General features: G+C 44.8%; 1 protein-coding gene across 1 annotated transcript in view; it reads left to right on the forward strand.

The window, feature by feature from the left end:
* Positions 1–2730: 2730 nt before the first annotated feature.
* Positions 2731–20000, forward strand: part of cspg5a (chondroitin sulfate proteoglycan 5a) — a 22991-nt gene continuing 5721 nt past the window's right edge. Inside the window, exons 1-4 of the mRNA XM_053610961.1 lie at positions 2731–3113; positions 9809–10712; positions 15348–15536; positions 18462–18609. Coding sequence (XP_053466936.1) covers positions 3023–3113; positions 9809–10712; positions 15348–15536; positions 18462–18609 — 1332 coding nt within the window. The 5' untranslated portion in view covers positions 2731–3022. The remainder of the gene's footprint in view (positions 3114–9808; positions 10713–15347; positions 15537–18461; positions 18610–20000) is intronic.

Raw genomic sequence — 20000 nt, forward strand, 5'->3', positions numbered from 1 at the left:
AGAGAGAGGGAGATGTCATCCTAACCTTTCACTCTCAGCTGCATCTATTTATTTTTAATAAGTCTCTGTGTGTGGTTTATTTTTAACGCTGGTTAAAAGCTGCTTTAGTTTCACTTCACATGCATTAAATTAACACTGAGGACCTGATTCACTTCCCTCCATCCCTCCATCCATCCCTCCATCCCTCCATCCATCCCTCCCTCCCTCCCTCTTCTATACCGCTTATACTTCAGGGTCACGGGGAACCTGGAGCCTATCCCAGGGAACATGGGGCACAAGGCGGGGTACACCCTGGACAGGGTGCCAGTCCATCTCAGGGCACAATCACACACATTCACACACACACTGACACACACATTCATACACACATTCATAAACACAATCACACACACATTCATACACACATTCATACACACAATCACACACACATTCATACACACATTCATACACACAATCACACACACATTCATACACACAATCACACACACATTCATACACACATTCATAAACACAATCACACACACATTCATACACACATTCATACACACAATCACACACACATTCATACACACATTCATAAACACAATCACACACACATTCATACACACATTCATACACACAATCACACACACATTCATACACACATTCATAAACACAATCACACACACATTCATACACACATTCATACACACAATCACACACACATTCATACACACATTCATACACTACGGACACTTTGGACACGCCCATCAGCCTACCATGCATGTCTTTGGACTGGGAGAGGAAACTGGAGTCCTTCCAAACATGTTACATAAACCTCTCCTTATAGAAAATGTGCACAAGCGGTTGCTATAGAAACGATAACAAATCAGAACGAGCGCATTAATATAAACCTAATATAGAGTCGCTGTAATAGAGAATTAATCAACACCTTCTGACCAATCACAGTCCAGGATTCAGCAGCATTTACATTTATGGCATTTGGCAGACGGCCTTATCCAGAGCGACCTTCAATTATTAATTTATACCTCAGAGCAGGTGAGGGTTAAGGGCCTTGCTCAAGGGCCCGGCAGTGGCAGTGCTGGGATGTGAACTCATGACCTTCTGAGCAGAAGTCCAACAGCCTAACCTCAGAGCTGCCTCCTCCTTTAAAAGCTTTCAAAGAAAAGAAAATAATAATCATATGATGATATGTGATGATTTGAGATCTCAGTGCATCGTGTGATAAACTTTCTGCATTGTTCATAGCTTCAGTGCAGGTTCCATTTCTTTTCATCATTCACAGGAAGCTCATTTTCTCTTTTCTGTACACACACACACACACACACACACACACACACACACACACACACACACAGGGTCCTGCTCACTCACAAAAGGCCGTGTTAAATCGCCCGTTGAGACTCTTTTTCTCTCTCACAATGCCGCTGTGTGGAGGAATGATGCCAACCCCCAACACCAACACCTCCTCCATCTCCTCCTCCATCTCATTCAGCACACGAGTGGATCTCACGCCTCTCCACCTCTTTCTCCACTTCTTCCATCGCCTTGTTTCTCCTTCACCTTCACTCCTTTAACAACACATTTCAGAGAACACAACGTCTCTCCTCGTTCTCCTCCTCCTCCTTTAATAAATCCCAAAATCCAAACCCAGATGTTCACCCACCATGTGGCACAGATTACTCTGAAATGCTGCTTAATCAAACGTAAACAAAGGAAACGAGTGTGATGTTGGGAGAAACACACAACACGAAGCTCAACAACTAAACAGCATTTACACTTGATCAGTGTTGGTTTGGGGGAAGTATGGGTCAGCTTAGAACACAGGTTCCCAACACCTGTCCTGGAGAACCACCTGTCCTGGAGAACCACCTGTCCTCTCCTGCACATTTCAGGGGCTTCCTGCTCTAACACACACACACTTCAGCTCAAGAAGCAGAACAGGAAAACACTGAAATGTGCAGGACCCAGGGTTCTCCATGTGTAGGACCTGGACCTGTGCTGGAGAACCTGAACTTTAACCCAAGATCACAACCTCACAGCCTCTGCAAACACGCAAGTCCTAAACTAACTGTCCGAGGAGTGATACCTGTAACAGACCTTTATTAACGTCAGTGTGTGTTGTGTAAAGCTAAAAAAGAAATACATAAAAAGAAATAAATAAACAAATAAATAGACAAATACATATTGGCAGTTACATAAGAAAGTAAGTTAGTAATTAAACAAACAAACAAACAAACAAACAAATAAATAAATAGGGAAATGTATTTTTAGAATCAGTAAAGAAAGAAAGAAATAAGCAAATACATAAATGAGTGAGCGAATAAATAAATAAATAAATAAATACATAAATAATAGAAATTTAATAATAAATAAGTACATAAGCAAATAATAAAGAAGCAAACAAACAAATAAATAAACACAGATATATGGATAGATAGAATAAATGCATTACAAGCATATAATAATAATAATAATAATAATAATAATAATAATAATAATAATAATCTCATATCTTCATGATTAAGTTGGTTATGTCATGCCAAAACTCCACCGGACACACACACACACACACACACACACACACACACACTCTCTCTCTCTCTCTGTCTGTCTGTCTGTCTTTACACTCCTGAAGGAAACGGCGCGCACGCGTGGGTTCTGTGTTGAAGATCCAGCGGTTGCATCGTGCTCGTGCTCGTGTCCGTGTCCGTGCACGCGCGTGGGAGAACTCAAGCTGGGTTTTTTTTTCTCCATCCGTCTTGCACGAGGACTTATCGGTGCGGCGATGGACCCGGTAATAACGCGGCAAATACCATCACAGTGTTAATTAAGGAGGAGCGAAAGAAAGAGAAGAAGAAGAGCGAGAAGAAATGAAGACGCGCAGAGCGGAGGACAGAACCTAGAGTGAGTGGATCAGCGCGCGCTCACAGAACCTTTACAGCAACCGGGTCGGAGAATAGAACCTAATAAAGACTGTGTTATATTAGAGAGGCGTTTTTATTCAAACCCATCAGTGCACATGAAGAGGAACATGGGGTTCTGCTCAGGATGCTGGATCTCTGTCATGTCTGCGCTCCTCGCGCTGCTCCTCATCCCGCTGGATGCACAGGGTAAGAGAGCTCTCTTTCATCCTATCGTATTTCTTTTTTACTTCCGAAACCCTGGAATTGTTCATCTGAGAAGCGTGAGACACGCAGGGCGTGAGACACGCAGGGCGTGAGACACGCAGGGCGTGAGACACGCAGGGCGTGAGACACGCAGGGCGTGAGACACGCAGGGCGTGAGACAGTGACCTCGAACCCGCGCTGTAAAATAGGACAGTCGGTCAGGAGGAATGCTGATGATGCGCTGCGCGGTTACACCCGGAGAGGAGATGAGGAGCAGAACCAGGACTGAGGAGGAGGGGGATTAGAGATCCAGAAATCAGAATAAACCGAAATCATGAGCATGACTTCACACTGCAGCTGTGGCAGCGCGCGACAGTGGTTTTTACCGTGGTTCTCATGTTAAACAGCGCGTGCGTTTAAGGCGGAGTTCCAGATTCACCGCCATTTCACGCGCATCGATTAAAAAAGAGATATCATGGACAATAAATCATGCAGAGCCCAGGGTTCTGTGACAGATCAGATATCAGGAGAGCGGAGGGAGGGATGGAGGGATGAAGGGAGGGAGGGAGGGAGGGAGCGATGGAGGGAGGGAGAGTGGAACCTAATGAAGCGCTGCACAAAGCGCCACTCTTTCACATTCCGACACACCGTCCAGCTTCTGCTCCAGCAGGAAGATCTCCTCACTCACACTGCGCTCTCATCCGGGTTCTAGAATCCAAGTGCATTGTGTTCTAGAGGCCCAGCTGCTCTCTAAAATGTTCACGTATTTTTTACATTGTATTCTAGACCCACAATGCATTAGTGTTCTATTTCTGTGGGTTTTTGTTCTAGAAGGTCATTAGTGTTCTAAAATGATATTTGTGTTCTAGAATTCCAACATATCGGTGCTCTAGAACCAGCGTTTCTAGTGTTCTAGCCTGACGTTTTGGTGACTCGAGTGACGTGTGATGAATTTCACTCAGACCCGCGTGGAAGAACCCACCTGCCTGCGGTGGGTCTGGTTTAGAACTTACCTTCTCCTGCTTCCAAAACGCTTCCCTACAAAGGGCATAGTGCGCTGGGGCACATTCACACTGCAGTGAGGCGTTCTGTATTCCACATCCCATTGCGGAGGAAACCCGGTGCAGAGGATTGTGGGAGGAGCGAGAGCGGTACCAAGCAGACCCGGTTCCCTGTCCTCGTCAGCGTGTGTGTACGAGTGTTTAGGAGAGCGGGAGGAAAAAGATGGGTCACGGAAACGACAGAATCCAGCGGTACCGTAATAAAGTTCTGTGCTAACCTGCAGCAGTGCATTGTGGGATATCGTGAGTGTGCTAGGCTTTTAGGAAGCCTATAAAATGGCAGAACTCTCAGACTAGTGCACTAAGCAGGGAACAGGGTGCAGTGAATTAGTGCGGTCCTGCAGAACGGGGTTCTGTAGAAATGCAGTGACCTACATGGTATGTCTCTAGACCTTTTGTTGAAATTTTATTCACTGTTAGCTACTGGTCAAAAACAGCGACGATGACGTCACAGCCCGTGGGTTTTTAACCGTATTCTGTGCTCGCGTGCACACTGCTGTAGCAGAACAGAAGACTAGGCGCTCGTGCGGCTGGTGCACCAATCAGAGCACTCCTCCTCCCTCCCCCTGCCATCGCCAGTCCGTATCCATGGCAACCGAGCGCCGCTGCTCTCTCCGTATGGGCGGTGATAATTAGCGATCTGAGGGAAAATGCTCCGGTTTTTCAGCAATAAATTCGCATCCTCTTCGAAGTGAAATGAAGTGAAACGTCGTTCTACAGCGTTTTATCCTCGTATCCCAGTTAATCCACGTGTGAATCCGTGTTTTGTTCCAGTGGAAAGCGTTTAACCTGAGCCGCATCCCCCTCCCTCTCTGCAGTGGTTCAGTCCTTTGTTGAACATGGAGACAAAAGAGAGAAAAGGATGCTCAGTATTTTCACTGTCACTGAGTCTTTTTTCGACGTTTTATTGAATCGCATCCTTTTATCTTGCGTGTTTGTCGTGTTCCAGTCGACGTGGTTGTGTATTACATCAGATTTAAATGAGCCCAGGTTTATTAAAGAGTGAGAAATGTGAATGATAATGTCACTTCCACATCACATCATTCCTGTGCTGTTGATCCTGATCTGCAGCTCGTCTCTCTCTAGAGAACGAAAGAACAAAGACATTAAGTGTATGAGGTGTTCCCTAAAACATGACATTTCTGGCCTGTGTATATTTTCTATTTGCATTATGTGATAGATGTGAGATGTTATCACGTAGACTTTGACGTCTCCAGTGAAGAAATGTCAGTCTTGTGCTGCCGACTGTCTCACCTGCCTGACCTGGAGCTACAGATGTTTTGGAACCTGCTCAGCATCTGGTTTCTTCTCTCGAACCTTTCTCACACACACACACACACACACACTCGCTGGCTTAGACACGTGCACTGACAACAGAGTCAGCGTGAGGGCTTCATGCCAGAGGGAACACATCTGGAAAAAGCTGTGAGCGCTTTAGTGAGCAGTTTGCAGCAGTTGGTGTGAGTTTTTGGCGCGTTGCTACGGAAACGCTTGTTTCAGTGACGCTGGCTTTTCTTTTTGGACTCGACTCGCCTGCCGCAGAAAGAACATGAACGTGCTGAACTCATGTGCTGTTATAAGATGCATATGTCATCAAGGAGGACAAGGAGGCGGAGCTAATCAGCTGTCAGGTGCAGAATGTGTTTTAGGGGCGTGGCTTTCAGGGGAACACTAAAGGGCGGGGTTGAATTTGTCCATTCTGCCAAAATCACTGACTATACCTTTAAAGTGTGTGTGTGTGTGTGTGTGTGTATGTATGTGTCTCTCTGTACATACTAACTCTCTTTGAGCCAGTTACCATGGCAACACATCTCTCTGCCAGAGCAGCACCTGTTGATCAGTGAGGCGAGGACGAGAATGCGACTATTCACACACACACACACACACACACACACACACACGCACACGCTTAATTAAGCAGCGTTAATATTTCTTTTACCACTTTAGTAGATTTGTATTCCTCAGTCACAGGTGTGTGTGGATGTCCAGTTAAAATGTGTGTGTGTGTGTGTGTGCGTGCGTGTGTGTGTGTATACAGAGCTTTGATTGGAACTCTCATCTCTCACCTCGTTTTGCCTCATCAAACAGAAGTGTGTCATTTTTAAGAAATTTGGTCTGAACTGTGTCAGTGCTGTGAAGGTCAGAAGGTGAACAGAGCTTCAGCTTGTCTTCGGTATCGATTCTTACACAACAGAGTCGCTGCTTTCAGATAAAGTTCCCAGTAGAACACAATTTAGCTTTAGGAACCTAAAAACACTTAACCTAAATCTAAAGAACCCCTGAGAAGAGCGTACGATGGCGTCTCGAGTAGCGCTAATGCTGTGTAGAACTCATCATTTCCAGACGTTATTATCTTAATGAGGTGTTATTCAGAGAAAGCAGAGTTTCTACATTATTCTAGAGAAATAGCCCATACTCCATGTTCACCACTAGCAGTCACCTTGAAAGGTTACATGTTGGTCGCTAGTAAGCATTCCTTTCTGGTTTCTGAGTGAAACAGCTCTTTAGAAATCAGTCAGGACTCAGTAATCCAGTTCGAGTCCGGCCATATACCTATAACAAGAACGCAGTGTGATACAGACACATGCACCGGTGTTCACGTGGAGATTTACGCTAACTAGCTTTTACAGCCTGCTAGCAACACACTCGCCAGCGCCCCCTGCAGTGTTCTTCCATTTACAGCAGGACAAATTCCTGATCAGTGACATTTTTCCTTTCTATCTTGACAAATGAAGCATCCGTATTTCCACCGTTCCTGCCGCTCATTCGTTGTCGCAACAATTTGCATAAAGTTAATCTCTGTTCTCCTAGCCCCGCCCACTTCACTTTATCAAAGCTCCGCCTCCAGTCACCATGAATCACTGAAAAGAAACCACTGTCATTTTGTCGCATCACAGTGACATTTTGGTGTCGTTTCCCTCGTACCTAACGCTCGAACCCGCACACTGTTATACGCTGTTTAATCGGAAGTCGAGGAAGACGAGGATCACAGTGGGAACCGAGCGGTATTTATCCTAACTCTGACCTCCTGATTGCTGTTTGGTCTCAGTGTGTGTGTGTGTGTGTGTGTGTGTGTGTGTAAGGAATTAGGGGTACCGCCTCTGTCGCATATCAAAGTCCGACCCTCCGAGAAAAATCAGACGCACAATGATGCCTTTGTGTCACCCCTCAGAGTGCGCTCGCTAAAATGAGGCCCCTACTTTTCCACGCCTTTGTGTTCGGTTCTGTGTGAGATTCGCTGAATTACTCTGGAGGAGTGAAATGGTGGATCCTGAGCTGCCTGCTAAAATCCGCTCAACTCACTGTAGACCATTTGCCATGAATATTCATGAGCGCAGGAAGTGACATCGCTGTTCCTAGACTATATCCGGTTGGTGGTAATCATCGTTTAAAACACTAGTGAAGAACCGTACTCTGTGCGTGACCTGCAGCTTGTTGGATTTTTTTACTCAGGAATACAGTCGCTTACAGAAATGAAAGTGTATCGATTTCCAAAAAAAGACGCAGCGGAATTGATGAATTTCTATGAAATATTTCTAACTTCTGACTCTAGTTTATAAAACCTGGGCTCAATAAACTTCATTAATGATCAATGTGTGGTGTAAATTAGCATTAGCCAAACATTAGCATGAGGTTAGTGTGGAAATCTTTACAGTCGACTCACTGAATCACTAATGTCAATCAATAATGTCCAAGCCCCGCTTCAGACTTTAAGCCACACCCCTTGCCTGAGTCTAATGCTGGTGTTGAGTGACACTAAACTCTGCGATCTTCTCTGTGACCTCCTCCTTTTGTCATCGGCAAACGATCGTGTATTTCCGACACACATCAGATAATCAGATATTGTTGCATATGTGTACATAGCTTGGATATATATGTATATATATATATATATATATATATATATATATATATATCTATCAGATATGGGCTATGTTCAAGTGAGGTTGTATATGGGCTTTTGACTCACTTATAAGCATGTTTAAATGTTGGATGACTTATCAGAAGGTTGTGAGTTCAAATCTCAGCAGGTCACTGGTCCCTTGAGCAAGGCCCTTAACCCCCCGGTGTATAAATGAGATAAATGTAAGTCGCTCTGGATAAGAGCGTCTGCCAAACAGCGTAAATGTAAATGTTATGGTGATGATGATGATGATGATGATGATGATGATAGGCTCATCCAAAATTCATCATTTTGCACTCTAACTTTTAACATTTATGGCAAATTACAAAGAACCAAAACCACAGTAGTCACCATGGAAACAACAGAATCACGCCCTTCTACTGCCATGGCGATGCTGCTGGTAAAAGGTTGTTTTCAGCTGCGCTAATGTTTGGCGAGGGAACGAAATAAACGCTGGCTCAGGTCTTACGTATGTGTAAACAGACGAGACAAAAAAATCCGATCTGTGTCAAAATATCAGAACTATGTATCAAAGCCCACAATATTCTGTAAATAAAGTAAAAGTGTGTCATGAAGTGTCAGAATCCACCATGCTAAGCTGCTGGCTGTTATCTCCTATGATTTGTTAGCTACATTAGCCTCATAGCGCTAGTGAAAAACTGAAGAGGGAAACTTCTCACACACCAAACATGTCCCACATACTGTAAATAAAACATTAAATAATTAGCGCTAGGTTTTATTCTTCTCCTTTATCTCCTCTCAGTTCGTCACGGCTCGTTTTCTCATAATGTGGCCATTAGCATACGGTTCTCGCTGAGTTAATTAGCCAGAGTGTGGAGTAAGTAAAGGCATGCTGGAGTAAAGAGATGTGTCAGTGAAATATTATATCTGTGATTCACAGTCTATAACGAAACCCTGAGCAAAAGCGTCTGGACGTTTTTTGGACCTTCTGGAGACGAGAACTTCCCGCTGTCACACACTCTTCATCTGCTTTTAATTTAAAGGAGCAAAATGAGACCGACAAATTCCTGATTCAGACGCTCACGGTTTGCTGGAGCTGTCAGAGAAGCTTGAGGCGTTAGCTGATAGCACGAGTCACAAAGACACACACACACACACACACACACACACACACACACACACATCTCTGGATTTTTATTCAATTTTTTCCATGTCAGTATAGTGCAGCCTCAGACAATGCATTTTGCAGGAGAAGAGAAAGTGCGTCTGCTGGATGAATTAACGCTGGATGATCGTCTTCCCCGATGCCTTCATTACACCAAAATGTCATCAGCGTGACTGCAGTTTCCATATACGTCTTCTACATGTATAGAGATTTACACAATTCTAAAAATAAAACCCCGATTCAGATGTAGCTTGTCGCTCGTTGCCGTCTCTGAAATCGTGGCTCCTTGTCGTACACGTTTGTAGAAAATGAAGCCTCTCCAGTACTAGTGTGAACACCGGATTCGAATTATAGGGCACAATTCACCTCTGAGAAATTTCCTTAATCTTAAAATTACAACAACGCATAACAGGAAAGTGTTAGCGTGATCCTGTGATGCTAACTGCCGCTAGTTTAGTCTACAGAAATTTCTCACTGCGCTCATGATGCTCATTCTCCCTTATTTCAGCAGCAGCACTGATTGAGTTGTGTACTATTTTCATAAGTTTAACTTTTTTGAGTTGCGTTTCATGATTACGACTAAATTCCACTTCCTTCCCCTCCACAGCTAAATCTGTGTCGGGAAACATGACAGAGACAGCGAGCCCTTCAAACTCAACCTCCTTGCCAGCGGAAAGTGACGAGGTGAAGCTGGATGATGAGATGTCCAAACCGATTAGCAACATGTTCCTCATCCTGCGTTCTGGACGCAAGCCCAGAGGTGGAGAGGAGCTCGGAAGTGGACTTCAGGAAGGTCCAGACCATTTTCTGACTTCCACTCCGTCTCCTAAAGAGATGATAATAGAGGACTCAAAAATCAGCCCTGATTCTCAGGAGAATGACCATCTTCTGCCTGCAAAAAATACTCCTCCTCCAAGTGCGTCCACTGAGAACCTCTTGCATGGCACTGAGGATCTAATGGGGTCTGCGGTGGTTGATTTGGATGAGACCTCGAACCTGAACCGACAGGAACCTTCAACTGCAGTGACCCCGTTCCCTTCGCATTCCCCGTCCAATACAGCATACCTCACTGTAGACTATTACACCAGATCCCCTGGTAATGTGCTCGTCCCTCCGGCTCCTACCGAACATGAGCTTCAGGGTCGCGAACCCACCGCTTGGACGATGCCCAACAAGTACCCCTACCACCCTCCGTACAGCAAAACTGTCCCTCCGTCCTCAGAAATAGACACCACCAAACCCGATGAGTACGATGATGAGCCGACCTCCACTCCTACACCACCTCCACCCAGGACCTTCCATCCTCACTTCCCCAATCCCTTCATCCCTGCTCGGGGAAAAGAGCCACCCACTAACCGTAATAAAAAATTGGGCAAGAGCAGCAGTGCCGAGTGTCAGATGGGCTCTGTGCTCATGAACGGGACCTGCAAGTCTCAATGCGACATGATGCCGAATTATTGTTTCAATGGGGGCCAGTGCTTCGTGCTGGAAGGATCTGGAGTCTTCTGCAGGTAAGCAAAACATACTCGGAGGCACACATATGTCTTCCAGACTAAAATCTATGATCGTTATCCAGATTATGAATATATCAGCTGTGGTCCACTGAAACACAAAAACACATCCTTTAGTGTCACCAATGGCAACAGCACAACAAAACATTTGAGACCCAACTGTGCGACCCAAATGTCCCCAAGGTTCTGGTAGTTTTTCAAATTGACCTTGTTGCCATTGTCCTGACACATCTGTCCTCCATTAAGGAGCTCCACAGCAGCAGTTCAGGATTTTTTTGTCTACCTCCTGCATTAGTGGACGACATGGTGGTGAGACAGGTAGTGCTGGTGCTTCACAGCTCCAGGGTCTGGGGTTTGGGTCTGAGTGTAGGTTACGGGCTGGTAGGCTGAGTAGTGACTCTAAATTGCCACTAGATGTGAGTAAGTTTGTGGGCGCAGATTACACCTTCAAGTAAAAGGCATGAATTATTGTGGACCTGGAAAATGGAGATAACTGAAGACTCTTAGGTAGAACTTTTTGAGGGAAGTAGTGGGGGAGAAAGAACGAGAACGAGAAAGAAGGGATGTTAAGTAGGAAGAAGGTGGAGCTTCACGTCTGGTTTTTCTCCCAAACGTCAGATACTACAGAGTGGTGGCTCAATGGTTAAGGCTCTGGGTTATTGATCAGAAGGTCTGGGCCCTTGCCTGGCCCTTGAGCAATGCCCTTAACCCTCTCTGCTCCTGGGGGCGCTGTATCATGGCTGACCCTGTCCTAACAAGCCGGGGTATGCGGAGAAAAGAAGTTCACTGTGCTGTAATGTTTATGTGATAAATAAAGTCTTCTTCTTCTTCTTCTTCCACCCAGTGTTCCCAGGGTATCTCCTCGGTTCCATCTGTTCAGATCGGAGTAATTGACCATCAAGAATATGTCCACGCAAAAGAACGAATCATTTATGTCATATATCATTTCTCTTTTGTCTTGTCAAAGTCGTGCTAGACAGCTGTCGTGTTTATTTTCATGAGAAAGTGGGATTCAGGGATCAGGGACGCTCATCTGCGATTAAAGATGGTGTCTTTAGTATTTAGTATTTAAAGATGGTGTGTGTAGTGTGTGTTGTTTGTGTCGTGTGTGTAGAGTGTGTCGTGTGTGTAGTGTGTGACGTGTGTGACGTGTGTGTCGTGTGTGACGTGTGTGACGTGTGTGTCGTGTGTGACGTGTGTGTGACGTGTGTGTGACGTGTGTGACGTGTGTGTCGTGTGTGTCGTGTGTGACGTGTGTGACGTGTGTGACGTGTGTGTCGTGTGTGTGGTGTGTGTCGTGTGTGACGTGTGTGTCGTGTGTACACTGCTATATCCACTAAACAACTGTGATGTGGTGTGTAGCGTTTTGATTTTGAAGGTTGTTTAGTGTACACTCGGCTTAACTCGCTCCATTTGGCTTGAAACTCGATCAGGAAGTTCTCTGCCAGATGTTAAATTGGAGTGCTGCCCCACCCACTGGTTCCTAACGTCACTGGTTCATTGGTTCCAGAGCTGCAGGTTTATGGGACTGGAATGTTTTTTTGAGGTGGAAAGTCCAGACTGACTCGAGATGTGTTGGTGGAAAAGCCAGTGTATGACCGAGGAAACCTCCTAACCTGAGTAGATATGTATAGGATTAGGTAAGGAGCGTCTCCTCAGACGATTTGAGATGTTTTTAATGCAGATCACGGTCATTAGAGGACGAGCGTGGGCGTTCTGGAGGGCAGGACCAGTGATGTCATGGACAGAATAAAGTATCCAAATGTTTTGCCGGATGCTTTATAGGGAAACTTTATTAGGAAACTTTACCTCGCTGCCAGAGTCGTTTGAGCGCCGCTGTTTAGTTCAAAGCATGTGAGTCGCGTTCAGGCTGAACTGCAGATAAACTTCTTGAGTCTTCATGATGTTCTAAGAACAAGACCATAAGACCGTTAGCGTTTATGCTTTCATGCTATCCCACTGACTTTAGCATTCGTGCTTTTATTTACTGTATAAAACAGCTTTATATAGCTCTACCTGGCTAACGTGGACAGCAAGCTAGGGACGTTTATAGCTACCAGTTTAGCATTGTTCTAACAGCATACTATTTTCATTCAACAGGAATAAGTTCATGTACAATTCAGATGCTAGGCTTGCTGTAGGCATGCATTGGTTATTAGCGCCATTAGCCTCATATGAAACTTCAAACTCCAGACATGTCTACGGGGGGGGGGGGGGGGGGGGGGGGCGGACGGATGGGGGGGGGACGGATGGGGGGGGGCGACTGTGTATTTTTGTTTTTTAGCCTAAACAATAGCTTCGAGCTGACCAGCTCATCGTCCGTCACTTGTTCTTGCCAGATAAATAAATATAATCTGTAAAACACTCATCTCCATGGATCAGCGGTTTGGACCGTGGTCCACTTCTCGTGTTATGACTCCGAGGTCTTGTGTTCACCCTCCTTTCATCCTCGACCCACTCAATGAGACTGTGTGCAGTGTTCTGGATCGTGAATGTGACCTTCTGAAGGTCACAACGGTCTCTGTGTGTCCTTGACGAATTGGCCGTCATGCTTTTTACTCTGAATGTTGACTCCCTTAATGAGTCTGAGCTTCATGTACAGTACAGTAGGTAGTACCCTGTGGATGGGGGTGGGGTGGGGTGGGGGCGGAGTTATCCTGAATCCTGAGACCACACCCCTCAGGACAGACCTGTTGCATTGTAAGATGAAGGGGATGCGTCAAAAGAACCGCAAACCATGACAGTGACATAAATAAATGCCCCCCCCCCCCACCCATGTCATGTTGATTTTTTTTCTTCAATGTCAATATTCTGTCCTGTATTAAGTCCATTTCAGTTTCAGATTGTAACACTACAAAATGTAGAAAAGTTCATGTGGGGTGAATACTTATGCAACACGTTGTATATATAATAAATACAGGTATAAAAAGGTGTGTTCAGTGTGTCCGTGTCTGTGATAATCTCACACTTTGCTCACTAGCGTCTCTTGCCCGCGACGTGTGGGCGACCACACAGCTCTACAGACGACTACATTTCAGCCGTCAGTCAGCTACCGATGCTAAAGCTAACGCTAATGCTAATGTTGTTATGCAGTGCGTGTGCATGGTTTTCCTTTAACTCTGTTCTTCCATTGACATGCAGATCAGCTGCAGAGACGTGGAAAAGAAACAACAGTGTTCAGGAATGAAAGCGAGAAAAAGAGAGAGTGAGTCACATTCAGTGCTGCGAGCCAGCGTAGAGACGAGCCAGAGAGTGTGTGTGTGTGTGTGTGTGTGTGTGTGTGTGCAGTTCCAATAATGACACGGGTAACCAGGGTAACAAAACAAAAAAATCCTCCAAAGCGGTGTTTGTCCGTCTGCTGCGGAGAAAGAATTGTTTTATTGTGAGTTACGGAGCTGCAGTCGTTACAGTCACATGACTCTCGGGAGAATTATCACGCTTTCCTTTCACACTCTGGTTCTGGATCCGAGCCGGTGTCTAAGCTGGACCCGTTCCGCTGTTTCTACCACAAAACTATCATTTGGTACCAGCCAGGTTAAATTAAGGGGAACTCAGAGGGGGCGGAGCTCAGGTGTGTGTGTTTGTGTGTGTGTGTGTGTGTGTGTGTGTGTGTGTGTGTGTGAGGAGGCAGAGCTTCTGCACTTTTGTTTTATGTGAATGTAAATGACATGACATTATACAGTGTTTATGCACGAGACTAAGTGAAGTGTGCGTGTGTGTGTGTGTGTGTGTGTCCATCTGCAGGCATCTTTCTTTTCTCCAGGACACACACACACACACACACACACACACACCTCAAATTAGAAGTAGCATCTGATCTTCTGATGTTCTCCAGCTGTCTCACTCTTTCAGATTCTCTCTCTAATTTGTCAAAGAATTTACTGTGTGTGTGTGTGTGTGTGTGTGTGTGTGTGTGTCCTTTTGTTTTTCTGAGTTGATGATGCACAGATACACACAGACACACACCCACACAGACACAGACACACACACACACACACACACAAATGCTCTCAAGCCTTTTATGGTGGTGTGGCATTGAGCTGTTTATGAAAGTGAAATGTCAGCGATGTTCATGTTTCAGATCTCCGGCAGAGGAACATCTCAGACGTCTCAGCTCAGAAACAGGAATTATTATAACGTGTGTCCTGAAGTTTGGTTTTTGCTAACAACGAGCCAACAAACCAGAAGAGTTGCATGATATAAAACAATAATAAGGACTGAACTAAAAAAGATGGAGCGTGAAATAACCGTAAACGATAATCTAGATCTTAACGCTTCTAGTAACGACTTTATGTCAAAGTTCATGATGTACAAGACGCACGAGGCCTCTGTGGATTTATATATCTATATATATATCTACTGTATCCACTGTATATACACGTGTTGGATCATTTTTACTTTAATTATCTAGTCTAGGATCATTTAGTATAGAAAAGAGTGGAGTAACCTCGGTCAGGATTGAATCCTTTTAATGACAAAAGCTTTTGGTCCCCGTCCCGTCGAACCGCCAACCCTACGATTAGTGGACAACCCACTCTACCACCTGATCCACCGCCGCCCCACCACATGTAGTTCCACATCCACGGTGTGTGTTATTTTATTACATCATGTTCACCTGTCGTGTATTTTGCTCAGGTGTAACATTCAGGACTACGTGTGGCACAAAGGCGCTCGCTGTGAGTCCGTCATCACCGAGTTCCAGGTCATGTGCATCGCCATCGGCACCTCGGTGCTCACCGTCCTGCTGCTCTTCATGATCGTCGTCTGCTTCGCCAAGAAACTGCACGTGCTCAAGACCGAGAACAACAAACTGCGCAAGCGCAGGTGAGCCTGTCCAAGGGTCAGAGGTCACGGGGGTTAGATTCTCCTATAGAGCTAGCTTCGTGTAGAGATGTGATGCCTTTAAGTCATGTTAAAAGAAACACTTACATTTCCAGCCTTTCGTTGCCCCGTCCCAACTTTTTTGAGACGTGTTACAGTCATCAAATTCAAAATGAGCTTTTTTTCCCCTTAAAACGGTGCATTTCCTCAGTTTAAACATGTGATATGTTTCTATGTTCTATTGTGAATAACGTACGGGTTTATGAGATTTGCAAATCACTGCGTCCTGTTTTTATTTACATTTTACACAGCGTCCCAACTTTTTTGGAATCGGAGTTGTATTATCAGTGGAGCGTGCGCTGAACACGTCCCTGTGAACGAGCGGTTACTATAGAAACGATAGCGTATTAGAACGAGCGCGTTATTATAAACCTGCGCTACTGTCAGAGCCGCTGTTATAGAGAACTAATCACCGCCTCCTGACCAATCAGAACGCAGACCTCAGCAGCGCCGTGGTGTAAATGTAATGAAATGTACTGTAGCTATTTAGCATGTAGTGTAACTTTAGCTAGCTTCATTTTTAAAGTAGACTCGACTTTCAAACTTCAGCTGCGTTCATTACACAATAAAAGTGAACGCAGCGACACAGAAACCTCCCTCAGCAGTGTTCCTGTCGGGAGTCTGGGGCAGTTTCAGGATGGACAGAGAGCGGTGTCGTGGAAGCACAGCAGTTAGCATAGCGAGTTAGCACCCAGCGCTAGCAGCACTGCTACAGGAAGATGTCAGTGCAGATGCAGCTGTAAGTGTAGGGATGAAGTGATGAAGTGACCTACTTACTAATGAGTGCACTACCTAGAGCACAGGGAGGACAGGAGGACGGAGGGATGGAGAGAGGAAAACAGATGAGTGGAAGTAAGGACAGTTACCATGGCAACAGTGAGACGTGGGGAGGTGGGAGAGCTGAGAGGGAGAGAGAGATTGGAATGGAGTGGAAAATACAATAGTGAGAAAGAGGAGAGGTCGATAAAAAGACAAGAGAATGAGAGAATTTGGGAGGAAAAGAATAATAAGAAGGAGAGCAAGTAGCATAAGAGAGAAGATAATAAGAGGGCAAAAAAGAGGAGAGGAAATGCAAGAAAGAGAAGAAGAAGGCGTGAAAGATGAAAGAAGAGGAGGAGAGAGAATGAGGAAGAAAGGAAAGAAGAAAAGAGTGGCAAGAGAATAACAAGAAAGATGAGAACAGGAAAGGAAAGGAGATCAAGGAGGAGGAAAGAGGAGAGAAGTAAAGAGGAGAGAAGAGGAGGCGGAAGAGAAAGAAATAAGGGAAGATTAGAGAAAGAGAAGGGGAGGAGGATAACAAGAAAGAAGAAATGAGAGGAGGAGAGAGAATTAGAAGGAGGAAAGAAGTAAGAAGGGAAGATCAGGAACAGAGAGAGAGAGAAAGAAAAAGAAATATGAGAAGTGTGTAAAGCGGAGAAAAAACTAGAGAGGAGAGAAAATGAACAAAAAGAATAAGAAAGACAACAAAATAGAAAGATATGTAGAACGAGAGACATGGGAAGTGATGTGAGGAACAAAAAGAGGAGAGAGAGAGAACTCTGTCGCTCGCCCACTCATCCATCTGCTGTGTGTCGTTACGGCCGTATCACACGAGCTGAACGCAGCAGTGGATTATTAATCATGACCACTCATTAATATTCATATCTGATCATTAATATTCATGTCCACTTATCAATATTCATCACGTAATAATTGACTGACTGTAATAAAAGTCTGAGTCAATAACAAACAACACATTTATAGCAACAAATGTTGTTTTCCATCATTTATCACAGCATCTGTGAGTCGTATTTACAACTGACTCCTGAATCTTTTGAGTCAAAATCAAGATTGACTCCTCTCTCTCTCTCTCTCTCTCTCTCTCTCTCTCTCTCTCTCTCAGAGAGTCAGTGTTTGAATCAATGAATCTTTTGCTCTTTTTTATAAGCTTTGTCTTTGGCCTTTTTTAAATCTACGTTTTCAATCAGTGAATCTTTTGGTCATGACAGAGATTCATGACTCTCTCTTTCAGCAAATCTATATTTGATTCGGTGAATTTAATGAATCTGGTTCAGGCTCAGTGCATAAACATGTGAATATGTTATTAAATACCACAACATAATGACATTTATTGAGTATTTTACACGACATGAGCTGTTTGTTGTCTGTTTTAGAGGACAGAGGACACAACTGAACTGATCTGAACGAATCATTTAACTGAACAGATTCAAATGACTCAAGTTACTGAAAAGAATCAAAGGTTTCATCTCTATAATGAACTCTGTCTGTGTGTGTGTGTGTGTGTGTGTGTGTGTGTGTGTGTGTGTGTATACACTAATGCCTGCTTTCTGTCTGTCTGTCTCTCTCTCTCACTCTCTCTCTCACTCTCTCTCCTCTTTCCTGTCCTTCTCGCTGTTCTCCTCATCATTCTAACACCCACCTTTTCCTCCCTCCATCCTCCCATCTTGCTTTTTTCTCTCCTGTTCTCCCTCTGTCTGTTGTCCTGTTCTCTGTCATGTCTGAATGACCTCTTCACTTCTCCTCCTTTTTCTCTTCCTCTCTCCTTCCATCTACCCTCTCTTCTCTCTGTCTCTTCCTTTTGGCCCTTCATCCTTCACTTTCTCTTTCTCTCCTCTCTGTCATACAACCCTAACCCTCTTACTCTCTTAATTTCATCTTCCTCTCACTTTCCCGCCATCCTGACCCTTCTCTTTGTCTCCATCCCTTTATTGCCCTGTGTATGTCTCTATCCTCTACCTCCTGTTTCACATGGCCACCTCTCCCTCCATCGCGTTCCTTCACTTTCTTCCTTTTATTCTGACCTATACACATATCATTTGCCTGTCTGTCTGTCTGTCTGTCTCTCTCTCTCTCTCTCTCGTTCAGCAGCAGTAAGTACCGCCCGTCGTCGGAGCAGCACAATGATAATTTCTCTCTGTCCACCATCGCTGAGGGCTCCAACCCAAACGTAAGGAAACTGTGCGACTCTCCTCCTCATGCTCGTGCTTTGGCTTACTATGATAACATTATCTGTCAGGTAACGTTGTTCTTGTCTCTCTCTCTCTCTCTCTCCCTCCATCCATCCATCCATTCCTGCATCCCTCCATCTCCCCCTCCTCTCTGCATGGAATGTTCCGAGGGCGGGGGGCGGGGGGTGAGAAAAATGGTGGACGTGGGGGGGAAAAACTCAGAGTGATTTTATTTCTCTTCACTCTCAGGCATCATCATATGCGTTACCTGGGCAACAGCCGCTGCCATAGCAACACGGTTACCGGGGAAAAATCTTTGCTCTCCCTTCTGTTACCACGGATACACCAACTCACACTTGAACACCCCCCCCAAAACACATACACACATATGAGCCCAAACACACACACACCACACACACCACACACACCACACAACCTCAGACAGACACACACACACATGCAAAATTATGTATCGTCTCTGCATTCAATGATCAATAATGCTGTGCTCAAGTGTCACTGACCAGATTTACTGACTCCATCCTGTGTGTGTGTGTGTGTGTGTGTGTGTGTGTGTGTGTGTACATGTACATGTAAACATGATACATGAAACATTCAGTCTCCAGACAAGAATCAATGTAGATGCAGACAAAGTGTGTGTGTGTGTGTGTGTGTGTGTGTGTGTGTGTGTGCCAGAAAGATTGCAAGTGAAATCCAACCTGTTGAGCCATACCTAAGCTTCAATACAGAGGCCTTATACACACACACACACGCACACACACACACACACACACACGCGCACACACACACGCGCACACACACACGCGCACACACACACGCGCACACACACACGCACACACCACCAGTCTCCTTCCCCAATAAAATGCTCCCCTGACAAAATAAATAATTAATTTCCCCTTTCTGATACCCCCTTCTCCAACAACTTACTTCTAAATAGTAATTAATACTCACACACCCCCAATTACACACATGGAACCTTCCAATATATTGTAATAATACCGCTTCCTTTACTTTACACCCCCTGCACTGAAACATGGACCCTTCCAGTATAATAACACCCCCTCCTTAACTAACAACACGGGAACTTGTAATATATGATAATAATACCCCCTTCCTTAAAAATACTCCCCTCTTTGACTAAAAATATGGAGCCTTCCAATATATTATAATATAATATAATATAATATAATAATATCCCCTCCAACTTCTAATATACATATATATATATATATATATATATATATATATATATATATATATATATTAAAAACCTACCCCACCACAGTAAACACCCCCTGCACCAGTTCTCTCTCTCTCTATCCCTCCTTCCCTCTCTCTCACCCTCTCTCTGCATTACTGCATGCTGCCGCTCACCTGCGCCCCCTGGAGGCTGTGCACATCACTGCTGCTGCTGCTGCTGCTGCCGCTCGTCCGCTGCATT

This window comes from Ictalurus furcatus, chromosome 23 (genome assembly GCF_023375685.1).
Source record: "Ictalurus furcatus strain D&B chromosome 23, Billie_1.0, whole genome shotgun sequence".
Lineage (NCBI taxonomy): Eukaryota > Metazoa > Chordata > Actinopteri > Siluriformes > Ictaluridae > Ictalurus > Ictalurus furcatus.